General features: G+C 48.0%; 2 protein-coding genes across 2 annotated transcripts in view; one reads left to right on the forward strand and one right to left on the reverse strand.

The window, feature by feature from the left end:
- LOC119390458 (uncharacterized) overlaps positions 1–15,000 on the reverse strand; it is a 437,697-nt gene that overhangs the window by 398,226 nt on the left and 24,471 nt on the right. The gene's annotated exons all lie outside the window — the stretch shown is intronic.
- LOC119391425 (neprilysin-1-like) overlaps positions 6,920–15,000 on the forward strand; it is a 10,263-nt gene continuing 2,182 nt past the window's right edge. Inside the window, exons 1-2 of the mRNA XM_037659104.1 lie at positions 6,920–6,928; positions 7,943–8,083. Of these exons, the coding sequence (XP_037515032.1) occupies positions 6,920–6,928; positions 7,943–8,083 (150 nt within the window). The remainder of the gene's footprint in view (positions 6,929–7,942; positions 8,084–15,000) is intronic.

The raw sequence follows: 15,000 nt of genomic DNA on the forward strand, positions 1-15,000 counted from the left end.
CAGAGTGTCTGCGTAGCTGTTCTACATTAACTACTCTCTCCTTTTTTCGGCGATGGCGGTTTTGGATGCGTGCAATCTTCACCGTGTTGCCGCCTAAGAGTTCGACTACTTCGAATGGTCCTTCGTAGAATGGGTCGAGGGTCGATGATCGTGATCCTAGCGTACAGTACACCGTGTCTCCTAGCTGGAAGTTTGGTTCCTTGCGCTTCGCGTCATACCGACTTTCAGCAGCCCTCTGACTTTGCTCGAGGTTTTCTTTGGCTTGTTCTCGCTTTTTGGCCAGCTCTGCCAGCCTAGACACTTCGTTTAGGTCCTCTTCCACATCACCCAGACGAAGTTGGCCCGGAACACGTGGAATGTACCCGTGCATCAGTTCGAACGGTGAGTATCTAGATGATTTTTGCCACGAGACGTTTACGGCAAAGACAGCCTCTGGAAGTTTCCTGTCCCAGTCACGGTGTGGTTCAATTATCTTGCGAAGTAGGGTCATTCCACGCCAAACGTCCCAGACATTGCGCTCGACCCTCTCCAACTGTATTGCAAAAATTGTGGACGTTCATATCAGTGCACTATTTGCCCTCGGAAAGTATTTTTTGGAAAAAAGTTTTTCTTGTCTGTTACAGCGATTTGAATTTTGCCCTAGTGGGTGAAACATAGGTTGCGAAAAAATACCCTAAAAATACAATACTTTACGGAACGCCTTAAATATCTGCTGTTTACTTGAAAAGGAATGCCACCATCTTATTATCACCCATTGACAACCACTACATTGTCCCAAGATGTGGTTTGTGGTGAAGCAATGCTGCAATTCTGCGCCCACTTTAATTATTTTTTAAAAATTCTACGAATATTACAGACAAAATAGGACTATATCACATGGCTGGGTAGTTGGCAGTAAGCGTGTCAAAAAAGTATTGAAGTCGATGACCGAGTAGTTTCGAAGTGGAAGGCGCGAACATTGAAAAATGTGTGAAATGCTCCACGTTCAGGCACATGTAGAGTGGTGATGTATTCCAAGTAAAAATACACGCTTGGTCTTGTTGGGAAGAGTAAACAAAGGACATTTATTTGTGAAAGCTTCATCGGAGTGTTTTTTGTTTTGGGCGAGAAACAAAAATTTATGTTGAGCGTTCGCGGCGTGCCTGGGCGCGGGCCCGTAAGTCCGCTTCACTGCGCCGCCACTGTTCCTTGGGGCAACGGAAGTATGCAGCGCCCACGCGGGTGGCACGATCGTGTGCTCCTGTGAGTTTTCACGTTGCTGAAAACTTGCAAACAGTGTATATGGCTGGCAGAATGTTTCGGAACGGCACTAAAGGCTGCCGGTTAGTAGTCGGAGCAGAACACGATTTCATTGCCACGTCACTGCATGCACACGTACGATAGGCGCAGAGCTTGGGTTGTGTTTTCGATCTCTGCGGAGGTTGCAGTTCTTACTTCCGTTGCCGACGTGTGGTCTTCGCCACTTGAAATGCCTGTGTTGCTGAGTAGGTGGCGAGCCCGGGATTAAGAGTGGTCAGTGGTGATGGCACGAAAAGGTGAAATGTGCGCGTACCTTTGAGGGAGATTGTAGACTCAAACCTTGCTGAGAACTCAACTTTCTGCCACGCTGCATGCGATGCTTTCATCTTAGTAATCGCCTTGCGATTACTAAGCGAAGGCGATAGACATTTAAAAGGACGAAGCGGCCTTAAAGGCGGCTTCGTCCTTTTGTATACTTATCGCTTTCGGTTTCCGTTGTACATGCTCTCCGTCTAAAATATGACACGATAGCAGTATACTCACCATTCGCAATGTTTATCTTACGCGCTGCCAAGGGATGCGGCCGAAAGACGAACCTTCGAGTGCCGCGTGCTCGCTCGGCGACGCGATCACCGGAGCAAAGTTCACCTCTGCCGAAGATCCGAGCGTAAGAATACGTAGCACCATTCGGCTCCGAGGCACGAATGGCGCGAGTCACGTGCAAGCGAGCTGCCCATAAAAAGAATTATAAGTGTATTCCCGGTGCATGTTAGCCACTTTTATTATATAATAATATATTTTAAACGAACCATCACTCGTTTTCCCTGACACTTCGTCGACGGCACTGCGGAAAGCCGAAGAATGCGTGTTGAAACGTGAAAACTCACGGCAGCACACGATCGTGCCACCCGCGTGGGCTCTGCATACTTCCGTTGCCCCAAGGAACAGTGGCGGCGCAGTGAAGCGGACTTACGGGCCCGCGCCCAGGCACGCCGCGAACGCTCAACATAAATTTTTGTTTCTCGCCAAAAACAAAAAACACTCTGATGAAACTCTCAGAAATAAATCGCCTTTGTTTACTCTTCCCAACGAGGCAAAGCGCGCATTTTTACTTGGACTGCATCACCACTCTACATGTGCCTGAACGTCGAGCATTTCACACATTTTTCAATGTTTGCGCCCCTTCCAATTCGAAACTACTCGGTCATCGACTTCAATACTTTTTTGACACGCTTACTGCCAACTATCCAGCCATGTGATATAGTTCTATGTTGTCTGTAATATTCGTAGAATTTTTAAAAAATAATCAAAGTGGGCGCAGAATTGCAGCATTGCTTCACCACAGAGCACATCTTGGGACAAAGTAGTGGTCGTCAATGGGTGATAATAAGATAGTGGCATTCCTTTTCAAGTAAACAGCAGATATTTAAGGCGTTCCGTAAAGTATTGTATTTTTAGAGTATTTTTTCGCAACCTATGTTTCACCCACTAGGGCAAAATTCAAATCACTGTAACAGACAAGAAAAATTTTTTTCCAAAATATACTTTCCGAGGGCAAATAGTGCACTGATATGAACGTCCACAATTTTTTACAATACAATTGGAGAGGGTCGAGCGCAATGTCTGGGACGTTTGGCGTGGAATGACCCAGTATGTTCTTCAGCATTCCCACAATTCGTTCTACCAAGCCATTCGCCTGTGGCCAGTGCGGGGGCGTTGTCATATGAGTGATTCCCAAGCGTCTATGCACTGCTGTTGTCTTCTTGTTGACGAATCCCTTTGCCTGATCCGTTACGATCGCCTTAGGGACTCCAAATCCTGGTATCCATGTGTTCATTAGGAAGTCCAAATAGTACATCGCAGCCGTAGTGGGGACGGCTACTGCATCTATGTAGCGTGTGGCATGATCGATGCAAACTAGTACGTGTTGGTATCCGTTGCGTTCTTCCAACGGTCCGAAGTGATCAAGTGATATCGCTGTGTTTGGATCCGATGGAATCTCCCTTGGCTGTAAGGATCCTTCCGGCGTCGTAGTCCTGCGGTTTATTCTCTTGCATGTGTGACATGATTCAGTCACAACGTAGTTCAGCGCACAAAAACACTGTGCTGTGTCCTTGTCCTCTTACTCGTCTGTTGCCTGTTTTTTTGCGCTGAACTACGTTATGACTGACTCGTTCCAACTCGCCCAACAAGCAACGTTGCTAAGTGACATGATTGCACGTAGTCTCTGACGTGTCGCGACATGCTAGGCCACCAGTATCTTCTCAGGATTTGATTCAGAGTGCGCTGAGTATCCATATGCCCGGTAGCGTCATGGCACATCTGCAGTACTACTTCCCTGAGTGTGCTGCGCACCACCACCTTGGTACCAGTTCCGTCAATGTCACACTTAATGAGAATGTTGTTTCTCATTGCGAACTCTGCGCAGCCCTTTTCTGCTTTTTGTCGAAAACGTTGGCAGTCCGAATCACACGACTGTTGTTCACGTAGGCTGCTGCTGCCTGTTACAATCGCCAAGCAGATCAGCCTGCCACTTAGCGCCTTAGTGGTTGAGAGAGACTCCTGCTCTCTGTCTGGTCCATCGAGTCGGGACAGGGCGTCTGCCTTGTTCTGTTTGCCCGGTTGATGGCAAATCTTGAAGTCGAACTCGGCTAGATCAATGGTCCAGCGCGCGAAGCGGCGGTTTGTTGTAGCCTTTTGCACCAAATATGTGAGACTCAGATTGTCTGTGATTACTGTGAACTTTGGACCCCCTTTGAGGTAAATGGCAAATTTCTCGGTAATTGCCCAGTGGAAGGCCATGCACTCCAGCATGTTCGAGTGAAGTTGGCTGTCGTGAGTGTTCAGCGCACGACTTGCATACTCGATCACACGTTCTTGGGATTCTTGCGTCTGTGTCAGTATGGCGCCTAGACCTTTCTGACTGGCGTTAGTGTGCACTGTTGACGGACAGTCACTGCGGAAGTTTGCAAGTATTGGAGGGTTCTTCAAGGCCTGTTTCAGCAAATCCACAATCTCTTGATGTTCCATCGTCCAAAAGAATTTGGTGTCCTTGGTGAGGAGTTTGCGGAGTGGCTGCGTCTTTGCTGAGAAGTTCTCTATGAACTTTCTGGAGTGATTGAGGAACTGCAGAAACGAGTAAAGATGCTTTTTGTCTCTTGACGGTTCAAATTTGTATATGGATTCGATCCGTTTTGGGTCAGGTACCCTGCCTTCTGAGGTAATCATGAAGCCAAGAAACGACACCTGGTCGTGCACGAATTGGCATTTTTCAATGTCCATTCTCAAGCCGTTGCGTATCACGCGGCGTAATGCCTCTTCCAGAAGTGTGAGGGCCTCTGAAATGGTGCTTGCTCCATGCGCAATGTCGTCCATGCATGTGGTAGTGCGTGCAAGACCGTCGAAAGTCCTCCGCATGACCATCTGCATTGTCTGAGGGGCCTTACAAAATCCAAGCGCCATGCGAAGACACTCGTATTTTCCATCAAGTGTCACAAACGCTGTCTTGTGCGTATCTTCAGGCTTGACACGGATCGTGAGGAAAGCGGTCTTGATATCCATGGTTGTAAAGTAACGTGACCGATCTCTCATGATGTGGTCAAGAGCATCTTCCATGAGTGGCATTGGATAGGGCGGATTCACAGTTTTGGCGTTCAGTTTCCTGTAGTCGTGAACCATTTTCTTCGGTGTAGTGGGATGGTTCGGCTGGTCAATTACAAGAGTAGGAGCAGAGTATTCACTCTGACTTGGTATGATGATTCCTCTCTCCAAATAATCACTGACCTGTTTCCTCATGAACTCCCGGTTCGCATATGAACATCTGTATGGTCGTGAAGCCACAGGAATGGAGTCCCGTAGATCGATTGAATGTTCGGTGTGCGGGCAAGTTCCCAGCCGATTCACATGCGTCGTGAAGGCATCATGATTAGTTGCTAATATTGCATGGAGTTTCTCGCGCTCTTCTGGTGATGCGTCCCGTGTCGTCCGTTTGACCGCAGCCGATATTTTCTGCTCGAGCTCCGGGTCTGGTCCTGGAGAGGTCGGCTTTAGCGAAACAAACATTGTGGTGTTCTCCTTCGCTTGATGTGGCGTTTGCGTAGTGAATGTAGAAATCAGTGCCTCTCCTGTTCGTGGTGGTTGCTGTGGGCTTACTGCATCGACAACTTGTTGGGTTGCGGCCTGGGTAGGTAGGCTGATGAGCGTGACGTCGTTTGAAACATGGAATGTTACATCAACATTGGCCAGACTCCTCCAGTCTGAACCTAATAATAAGTCCATTGTCGGTGGCAACGGGAGGACAAGTACTTCGGGAATTCTGGTTGTTAGTTTACCCACAATAATTGACAGTGAAGTCGTCCATTCGGGTTTGATCTGTTTGTCGAGAACCGTTACTAATTCATGGTCCTTGCAGGTCCCCTTTTCTGCGCTGGCAGGTAGAGCCTTGGGATCCACTATGGATACATTTGATCCAGTGTCGATGCATGCTCTGAGTTCTGTACCTCCTGTTGTGTGGGCTGTCACGATGGGAAGCGCGTCTCCCGTGGTGCGCAAGAAGCAGTGGACATTTCGGTCCTCGGATCTGTCAAACGCTGCATCTTGCCTGCTGTTCCGTCTTTGCTCTGCTTTGAGAGTTGCGATAGTTTTTGGTTTTGGGCAGTCCCTTGATATATGACCGAACAGCGAACAGTTGAAGCATCTTCGCTCTCGGGGGCTGATGTCCGTTAGGCGGTTGGCAGCTAACGGTTTCGGCGCGTAGGTAGAGCTGAAATGGCGCGATCCATCTGTCTTGTTCATCGGCGTATACTTGGGATTAGTACATGAATCGACTACTAGCTTTCGTCGTGAGTCGAGGTTTGCAGCTCGGTCAATAAGTTCCAGCACGGAATTGCAGTTTTGAGACGCTAGCGGCGTAGCCCACTTGTCGTTTTCGATGCCGTTCAAGATGAGCGATATGCGTTCCTCCGCGACGAGCTTGTGAGGGGCTTTCTCAAGCATAGCGTTCTTCGCGTACATATATTGTACGATATTTTCAGTTGGGAGCAGTTTCCGCTCGTTTTGATAGACTAGAAACTCTTGCAGATTCATCTTTCTTTGGAAACGCTCCGTGATAGCATGCTTCCATGTCTCCAAATCTTGGATGTAAATACCGTAGGAACTGTGCCAGTCGCGCGCCGCTCCACGGAGACGCGTGATGGCGTTCAACATCGCGAGCGACTGCGTCCAGTTTGCAAGAGACGCTACGCGTTCTATCTCAGCAAGCCATTCCTTCACGCTTTCTCGCGGGTTTCCTTGGAAGGTATTTATAGCTGAGGCTGTATCGCCGGACGAGTGTACCTGAAGTGGTTGGGTGTTCTGTTGCAATGCTTGTGCAAGCTGACGTTGCGTCTCTACGATGACGCCGAGAACATCGTTCAAGGCGACGGGGTGCATTGCGTTGTCTCCATCGCCTACGTGAGCGGGATCCAGGTCTGGAACGGTGGACGTGCGTGGCTCTGCGGGCCCTTGGTGCGTGCGTTCCCCCCCTGCAGATCTTTCTCCTCCCTCTGGCCGTTGATCTTGGTCGCGATCGGTGCCGAGGTTCAGGGCATGGAGAAGCGTCTGCAGCTGTGACTTAATGTCTTGAATTTCACTCCGTAGATCGTTGTTCTCGTTGAAATCCGTGTTCGACGTCGACTGCGCCATGTTAGCCGTAAGTACGTAACTTAAGGGGTAGAATATCTTGATGGAAGGACCGATTACACTTGATTAAAGAGAACTGTTTATTTCTACACGTTCGATTAACGATCGTCCATCTTGAGTGTGATGATCTCGCGATGCGGCTGCCTTGCCGTGAGCGAGCTCTATGGTGATGCTCACAATATATATATATATATATATATATATATATATGACGAACTCTGATATGGTGACATCAGTTTCGCGAAGCGAACTCATTACGAAGTTATGATGTCACGCTTCTTTTAAGTAACATTTATTCCTTTTATAATGAAACGGAAAACGATAGCCGCCATGATATCGGCTTTTAGTAACAAATGTCTGGTTCACGCGAGGATCAACATTTCAAATGTAGCATAAACAGCGACGTATTTTCCGAGCATAATTTTTCAATGTGACTGCGACAATAAAGTAAGGTTAAAACGTGATTAAGAAAGTGGGCAATTTTGGTCATCCAACGCGAGAAAAAGTGCCAGCTAAAACGCAATAACAGAGCGGGATATCTTTGGAAGCTCATGAGATCACAAACGGTGGTCGAACTCGTCCAGCGTTTAAGAAACGCAAGCTGCAGATATTCAGAGCTTTAGACTGTGGCCGCAAGAAGAATCTCACAGTGTAGTTCAACGTTCCCGCGTGTTCTGGTGCAAATGGCACACCGCAATCGCGTTTTTCGCGTTCCTCAAGTACACTGTACAGTGTTTAAGCACAAATAATTGAATACGTTTTTACAGCTATTCTACGTATATATCATAGCAAACTCAGTACTTAGATGTTGAGGCCCTTAGGCCAGAGCAGCTATTTCACCTTCAAAAGGCCATTTATCACCACTATCTTCTTGCTGGGATGAAAAAAGTAGCACTGTTCCTGCCATACAAAGATGCATACAAGGTACTCACATTTCAAGTGCGTCCAACCGCTGCCAAATGTGGTTTGTCGGCGCGTAAGTTCTTTTTTTATCCTGCCATTGACCAAAATTTTCTGATTGCAGATGGTTGGCCACGAGATGATGCACGCGTTGGATCCACGAGGCATACAATCGCTCGAAGGGTATGAACCAGATGATAAGGATGACGTGATGAGAGAATACACAAAGAGGGCGCTGTGCTTGCGGAAGTCTCATAAGTCTGTCGTGAGTAGACTAACTCAAGTTTGGCCTATTCTAATCTCTATGTCTCTCAATATACTTTTAAGATAGGGATGGACGTACGAAACAATAATAGAACCATATTTCGTACGTGCATCCTTCTCTGCAATCACTATCGTACCGACCCATCGATCGTCACGGCCGATATATATATATATATATATATATATATATATATATATATATATATATATATATATATATATATATATATATATATATATATGTTCAGGTGTTTATCTGCTGGCACTCAGCGACAATACGTAATGGCGACAGTCACGGCAAAGTAGGGACTCTCAGCGTGAGCGGCGTTCTTTCAGGAGAAGCCAGCGAGGACGACTCCCTAGAAGGCGCAGGAGAGCGCAACCAATTACTATGTTCCAAGGCTTCGCTACAATTACCCGGGGTATGAAAAGGGAGCCACCCATTGAGCTAAGAGCTTGTCAGTGTGAGCGGGCCAAAGTAGGCCTTGAGGCGCTCCACGGTGACAATGTCGCGCCCTCGACAAATAAGGTCGGAAATTTGTAAGGGCCCAGATGATGGCCACACTTTTCGTGACGGTATAATTGGTCTAGGCTGTAGTAAGCGTACGGTTCGCGTATGCCATGGCATATTCCTGGGACCCCTGTTTGCGCTGCGCAAGGACAGCGCCGAGGCCTGCATTGCTGGCGTCCGTGTGTACCTTCGTTGGGGCCGTAGGGTTGTAGTGGCGTAGTATGGGAGCAGACCTGAACAAATGACGGAGCTTTGGAAATGCGTCGTCGCACTCGGAAGACCACGAATTTAGGGGCCCGTTACTTCGAAGGAGCTTCGTCAGTGGCGATATAATGGTGACAACGTATCATATGAAGCGTGGAAGGTATGAACACAGTCCTACGAATATGTGCCGTTTTTTGACGGACGTAGGTTTAGGAAATTCGGCCAAGGCCCGAAGCTTGGCCAGATCGGGAAGGGTTCCCTCCTTGGACACGATGCAGCCTAAGATTGTCAGCGGCCGTGCTGCAAATCAGCACTTCTTCAAATTCAGTTGGAGGCCGGCGTTGCTCAAACATGTCAAAACATGCCGCAGACTTTGGAGGTGCGTGGCAAGTCCGGAGCCAAAAGGAAGACGTCGTCCAGGTAACAAAAGCACGTGTGCCATTTCAAGTTGCTCAGAACGGTGTCCATCATGCGCTCGAAGGTCGCGGGTACATTACACAGGCCAAACGACATGACGTTGAACTCGTACAAGCCGTCGTCGTGACAAAGGCTGTCTTCGATCGAGCGTCATCAGCCACGGCTATTTGCCAGTACCCTGAGCGCATATCGAGAGATGAAAAAAATTATGGTCCTAGGAGGCTGTCAATCGCGTCATTGATTCGCGGCAGCGGATAAACATCCTTGCGAGTGATCTCGTGGAGCCGTCGGTAGTCCGCACAGAACCATCCTTCTTCGAAATGAGAACAACTGGAGACGTCCATGGGCTGTCCGACGGCCGAATTACATCGTGTCGAAGCATATCGTTGACTTCCTCAATATTTTCTCCATGTTCTGCGGGAGACACGTGATATGGACATTGCGGCAGTGGTGGTTGGGCGCCAGTGTCAATGCGATGCGTAACAGCAGACGTGCGGCCGAAAGAAGTTTGCCCGATATCGAAGAAAAAATGAAATTCTTCAAAAGGCACAGAAGCTGGGAACGCTGGACCGACGTAAGCTTGTCAGCAACAGAGGGACCAAATACATGAGCGGCTGACGAATCAGCCACGAAAACAGCACTGATGGTGCGGGAACTAATACAGTGCGAGTCATCGGTTGCGTTCTGAACTTGTGCGTCTTCTACGGGTTCCACTCTGCCGAGACATTCCTTTCGAACCAACGTAAGAATGTAGGGGGATGGGTTGGTAACAGAAATAGCGGTGCTTCCCTGAGTGACTTGCATGGTCGCGGAAGGTACCAGCAACCCTTTGCTTGTGCAAACGCGGTGAGATGGCGAAAGGAGTGCAATGGTGTAGAAGAGACCGGTGCAGTAGACCGACACAACTGTTGACGAGCTTGGAGGCATTTCGTATCGTATTTGACGAGGATCTTGCTCAATGCCGATGGACTGTCTGCTAGTGTCAAATTTGAGAACAGTGAGAGTTCGATTTCGGCTGGTGGGCAATGAATTACGCCATCGTGGCGTAATCCCATGCAAGGATCCCATGCAAAATCCCACGCAAGGATGACGTCGTGAGAGGATACAATATTTATGGTGAACTCGACGTCGTGCAGAATGTCCTGAATGACGACGCGACCAGTGCATACTGCTGCAGGATGAATACTCAGCGAACTGGCGGTACGGACGAACATCTAGTAAAGTGGAGGCGTGACTTTTCGGAGTAAGTGGCAAAGTTTTGCGTCCATAACGGGTACGGCGGCTCCAGCGTCGATAAGGGCAGATGCGCGAACACCGTCAACAAACACGTCTCTTACAATCCATGGACTTCGTTGAGGGCTTTCACAGTGAGTGACGTCGCGGAGACGGAGAGCGGCGAGTAGACGGAGCTGGGCGTGACGTCGGTGAGATAGGCGGAGGTGGGTCGTAGAATGCACGGCTGGACTGGCTGGTCACAGGTAACGCGACTCGAGGCGGTTGCACGGGATGGCAATTTGTATACATTTTGTATACATAATTTGTATACATCCTTACATGGTTCGCGATGAGTATATATGTTACCTTATCTCGTTGTTTTTTTTTCTTTTTGAATGCTGTTTTTTTTCACCTAGCCAACACCAATTCGCACTTGGGGTTTTTTTTCTTTTCTTCGTTATATCATGTTATACCAGTGTTCTACAGTTTCCGCTTATATGTATCAATAACTATTGTGTACCTTTGCATTCTGATCTGTTCCATGTTATTATTATTTGTCCCGTTCACTGCCTGCTGCTGTCCTATCAAGGAGGGGCTGTCACCTCGTCAAGCTACTCACTGTAGTAGCTTTTTGTGACAGCTCCTATCTTTCCTTTTTCGAAAGATGAATAAACTTGATTTGATTTGATTTGATTTGATTTGAATAACGTGCCACGTGACCGGCGTAACCACATGCAAAGGAGATGGGCCGGTTGTCGGGTGTGCGCCATCGGTTCGCCGGGGCACGTCCCACCCCTGTCGCAGGACGCAATTGACGGGGCGGCTGCTGAAATGACTGAATGGCGGGCTGCAGTCGGGGCCGAGGGATAACGTCAGCATACGTAACCGGCACCCCCGCTTCGAAGGACGGAGCTCTAGCGGCGGTTTCGGCGTAACTCAGTGGGGCAGCGGCAGGAATTACCTGCGGCGTCCTGGCGACAACATGAGCATAACTTTGGGGCGCAGGAGACGGAGGCTGCTGGTGGTACTCAGGCATGACCTGGAGGTTGCTGGTGGTACTCAGGTACTTGATACTCCTCTGGCGTAAGCACCGCACAACTGTTTCGCGACATGGCTGGCGCGTGATGCATTTGAAATCGTCACTCCGAATAATCAGGCTGATCCGCACATGATAAATCATCCGAAGCTGCACGACGAAGACGCACGATTGAGACGAAAGAGACAATGGACATGAAGCCGTTGCCAGGCGACGCTCCGAGTGGGCGCCACGATGACAAGCTTGACATCGTCGACGTTATCATTGCCAGCGCATCGTTAATCAGGGCGATGGGGCTGGCGCGCGCGGGAGGGTTCGGCGGCTGGCTGAACGCGTCACAGTACTGTCGATGTCGCAGGATGCTCAACGCCCGTAGAGTCCCCGTGCGCCGTTTATTCTCGAACTAAAAGAAGTTTCTCGTAATGGACGCACTTCATACTTGACTTAAGCATATTATGCATACCGTGCTGTTGAGTGAAAGCCATATCTCGAGCTTGAGATTTCATTTCATGGCTCCATAAAAAGAAACTAAGAGAGGGTCCCAGCGGCCGATGGGACCTTCCCCTAATATCGCCTACTCTGATATGATTTATTACCTACCGCTTCACACGGCTCGACCAGCACGTGGAATGTGAGAGGGCATAGCTGTGCTACGGTCTGAGTAATAAAGAGGGGGATGAGGTGTGTGCCTGAGTCTTGGATGGATTGGTTCTGCTTAAAATAACATCGAGCTGAACTAGTTGGTACGTATTCATATTAAAGAGACGGGGCATGCAAACACGGACACAAGAGAGAAGTCAAGACACCACTTTCTATTTTGTTTCATGCTTTGTGGTTCGTATCGCTCAGGGACGCTTAGTACACGATGTCGCCATAACGATACAGACACTCAAAAAAGAAAAAATTTGGCAGATCCCACGTACCGTGGGAGTCATGTTATGCGAAGCATGTGGCGGGAAGGTGACTGGCGTAGCTTTTTTTACTGAGCGACACGTTACAAAATGACGCTAAAGATTTGTATAAATTTTATACGTACACATATATGTTGAAGAGCCGCATATGTGTTGTATAACCAGTTGTTTGCGGTTGGGTAACGCTGCCAATGACAATGTGGGAATTACCAACACCAGAAGCTGTAAGCTGATATGTAGTGCTTATACGTGTCCCGAAACGCACGCACGTTTCACGAACCAGTGTTCATGTGTGGCAGACGTTCTTGACAGTTCTTGAACAAGGGCATCATCACCGTGATCACTGAGCACCAGCAGCTGGTCATGACTTGTTATAGGATCCGGCCGTGATGGTGATGACGAAGGGTCCATGTGTAGTGAGGTATGTGGTATAGTAGAGCTGTTGGAATTCGTGGATGCCTCCGTCATTTCGTCGACAAACTGTCTGTCGATAGAGCCGGCAAGATGTCGCAACCTGAAGCCACCCTTCGCTTTGGTGAGGTATATGCCGTCGAGGCTGGTAGGCCTGGATAGTGCTACGTAGACCAACATCAGTGGATGGTGTTTGTCGTATTCGTAGGCTACCTGGGCGTATGTCGCCTACGTAGTGTACTCTACAAAGCGGCTGTAAATCAATCTGGCATCATCCTCGGTCAGCACGAGGCCATCGCCCAGCCTCGTAAGAAATGAAGGGGACACTGCGTCGTTCTGCGGACGAAGTGCACTTCACGGTGCGGTGATGTGGATATCATATATAACTTTCCTTAATGCACTCCTCCGGTGTCGAGCAATGCTTCAATATACCTTGCTGAATCATAGGAATAAAAACATAATGTTTATTAGACTGCTATAAAAGCGGACCCAACACTAGAACCACAGACGTTAATCTGATATGACGCCTGTATCGTAGGAGTACATACCGTAGGAGTATCATGCAGTGTTTATTGCTTTCTTGTAAAATTAGATAGCAAGCACCACAACCACAAGTGACGTTGCACCGCTATTACGCCTGTGTAGGCTGTTTTTCCAAACCATTTTATAGACCTGGCGTGGCTCAGTGGTAGAATACCTGATTGCAACGCAGAATGCTTGGGTTCGATTCGTACTGGGATCCTAATTTTCATTTTTTCCATTCATCGAGTCAATGCTGCCGATGTTGGTTTTCCTTAACGCTCTAGCATTTAAGTTACCAATGTCTGTTCTCGCGTGTTCTCGCGGCTCCTGGGTAGATATAAACTGTCAATCACCTGTTTCGCATACCCGTACACCGCGGCCCGTGGCAAATGGGTATGTGCCACACGTGTCTAGTGGAAAGGGTTTGTCAACGTACGCGACAGGATTTTCACGTTATTCATGTCATGACCCGACAATCATATTCGTCAAATCCTCTTACCCTCCCATGCCAATTTTTGTCTACACCGAGTTAAGGAGGCGACCGTGAGAGCACCCAGACGTAGGCGGCTAGATAGATAAATAGATAGATAGATACGTAGATAGAAACGCTCAAAGTGCCAGAGGTTCGCTAAGAAATGCTTCGCATTTAATAAATGCATGTCGAAAAATTCATTTTTTCAGCAGCTGCGAGCGAACTCTACCAAAATAATCTGCAGGCTGCCAATTCCACTTCCCTTTGAAAGGAGGCAATGCCCAGCTATTCCGTCACAGCGCAGGCTCTGTTTAACAGATTAAGTTTAACAGAGTGAATTTTCACTAGTTTGTGAAGTCGCGTAACTTGCAGACGATTTGATCATATAGCGAAAATTTCGGACCAATGCCGAAGGACCAGTGGCGTGGTAGACGCAGTCGCATAATGATTTATTCTCTTTTGTTGCACCTCAATCTGCATAAGCTATCATTGTGCCATTGGGTATGTTTTCGCGATTTTTCTTAAACTACGCCACACTCAAGCGCTGTGGGTGAGGTCCAGAATATTTCGCCCAATCATATAGGACAAGTGAGGACCACGGAATGCGGAACAGTTCGGCATTATTCCTCCCCTAGTTGCCATTCGTATTTCCCGCAATGGCTGTTGATTGTGACCTTCAAATATTACTTATGTGAGGAACGATGCATTTATGAACCATACTTGCAGTTTGCCTAAGTTGGTACAATTTATTCATGTATCGGAGAAGGCTACGGTTGACGACACATAAGATAGATGCAGACAGGGCAATGCGCGTACTAGCAGCTTTATGTTCCGAAGGGAGTGCCTCGCCTATAGCATAAACACTATGTCAAAACTACGCCACAATGGCAACATTCACCACATTGCACCGAAATAATTTCCAAGATGCGGTGTCTCATGTGCATAAACACATATCACCATGTCACGCACATGCCCTATTTATTGAAAAATTTGCATTTTCTTTTATAAAAAATGCTTCGAGTACCTAGGTTAAACATTCCTTCCGGTCTTTGGTCATATTCGCAACTAACCGAGAATGGGTTCACATTGACTTCTAGAAAAAAAATGCGCAGATCCTCATTCCTAACGTTTAGTGCCCACCCTGTTTCGTGGTTTTTAGCATAGCGTTTCTTCGGCCTTACTTAGCTATTGGAAGACAGATGCGGTGTTTCCTAAACCA

Source organism: Rhipicephalus sanguineus, chromosome 4 (genome assembly GCF_013339695.2).
Source record: "Rhipicephalus sanguineus isolate Rsan-2018 chromosome 4, BIME_Rsan_1.4, whole genome shotgun sequence".
NCBI lineage: Eukaryota > Metazoa > Arthropoda > Arachnida > Ixodida > Ixodidae > Rhipicephalus > Rhipicephalus sanguineus.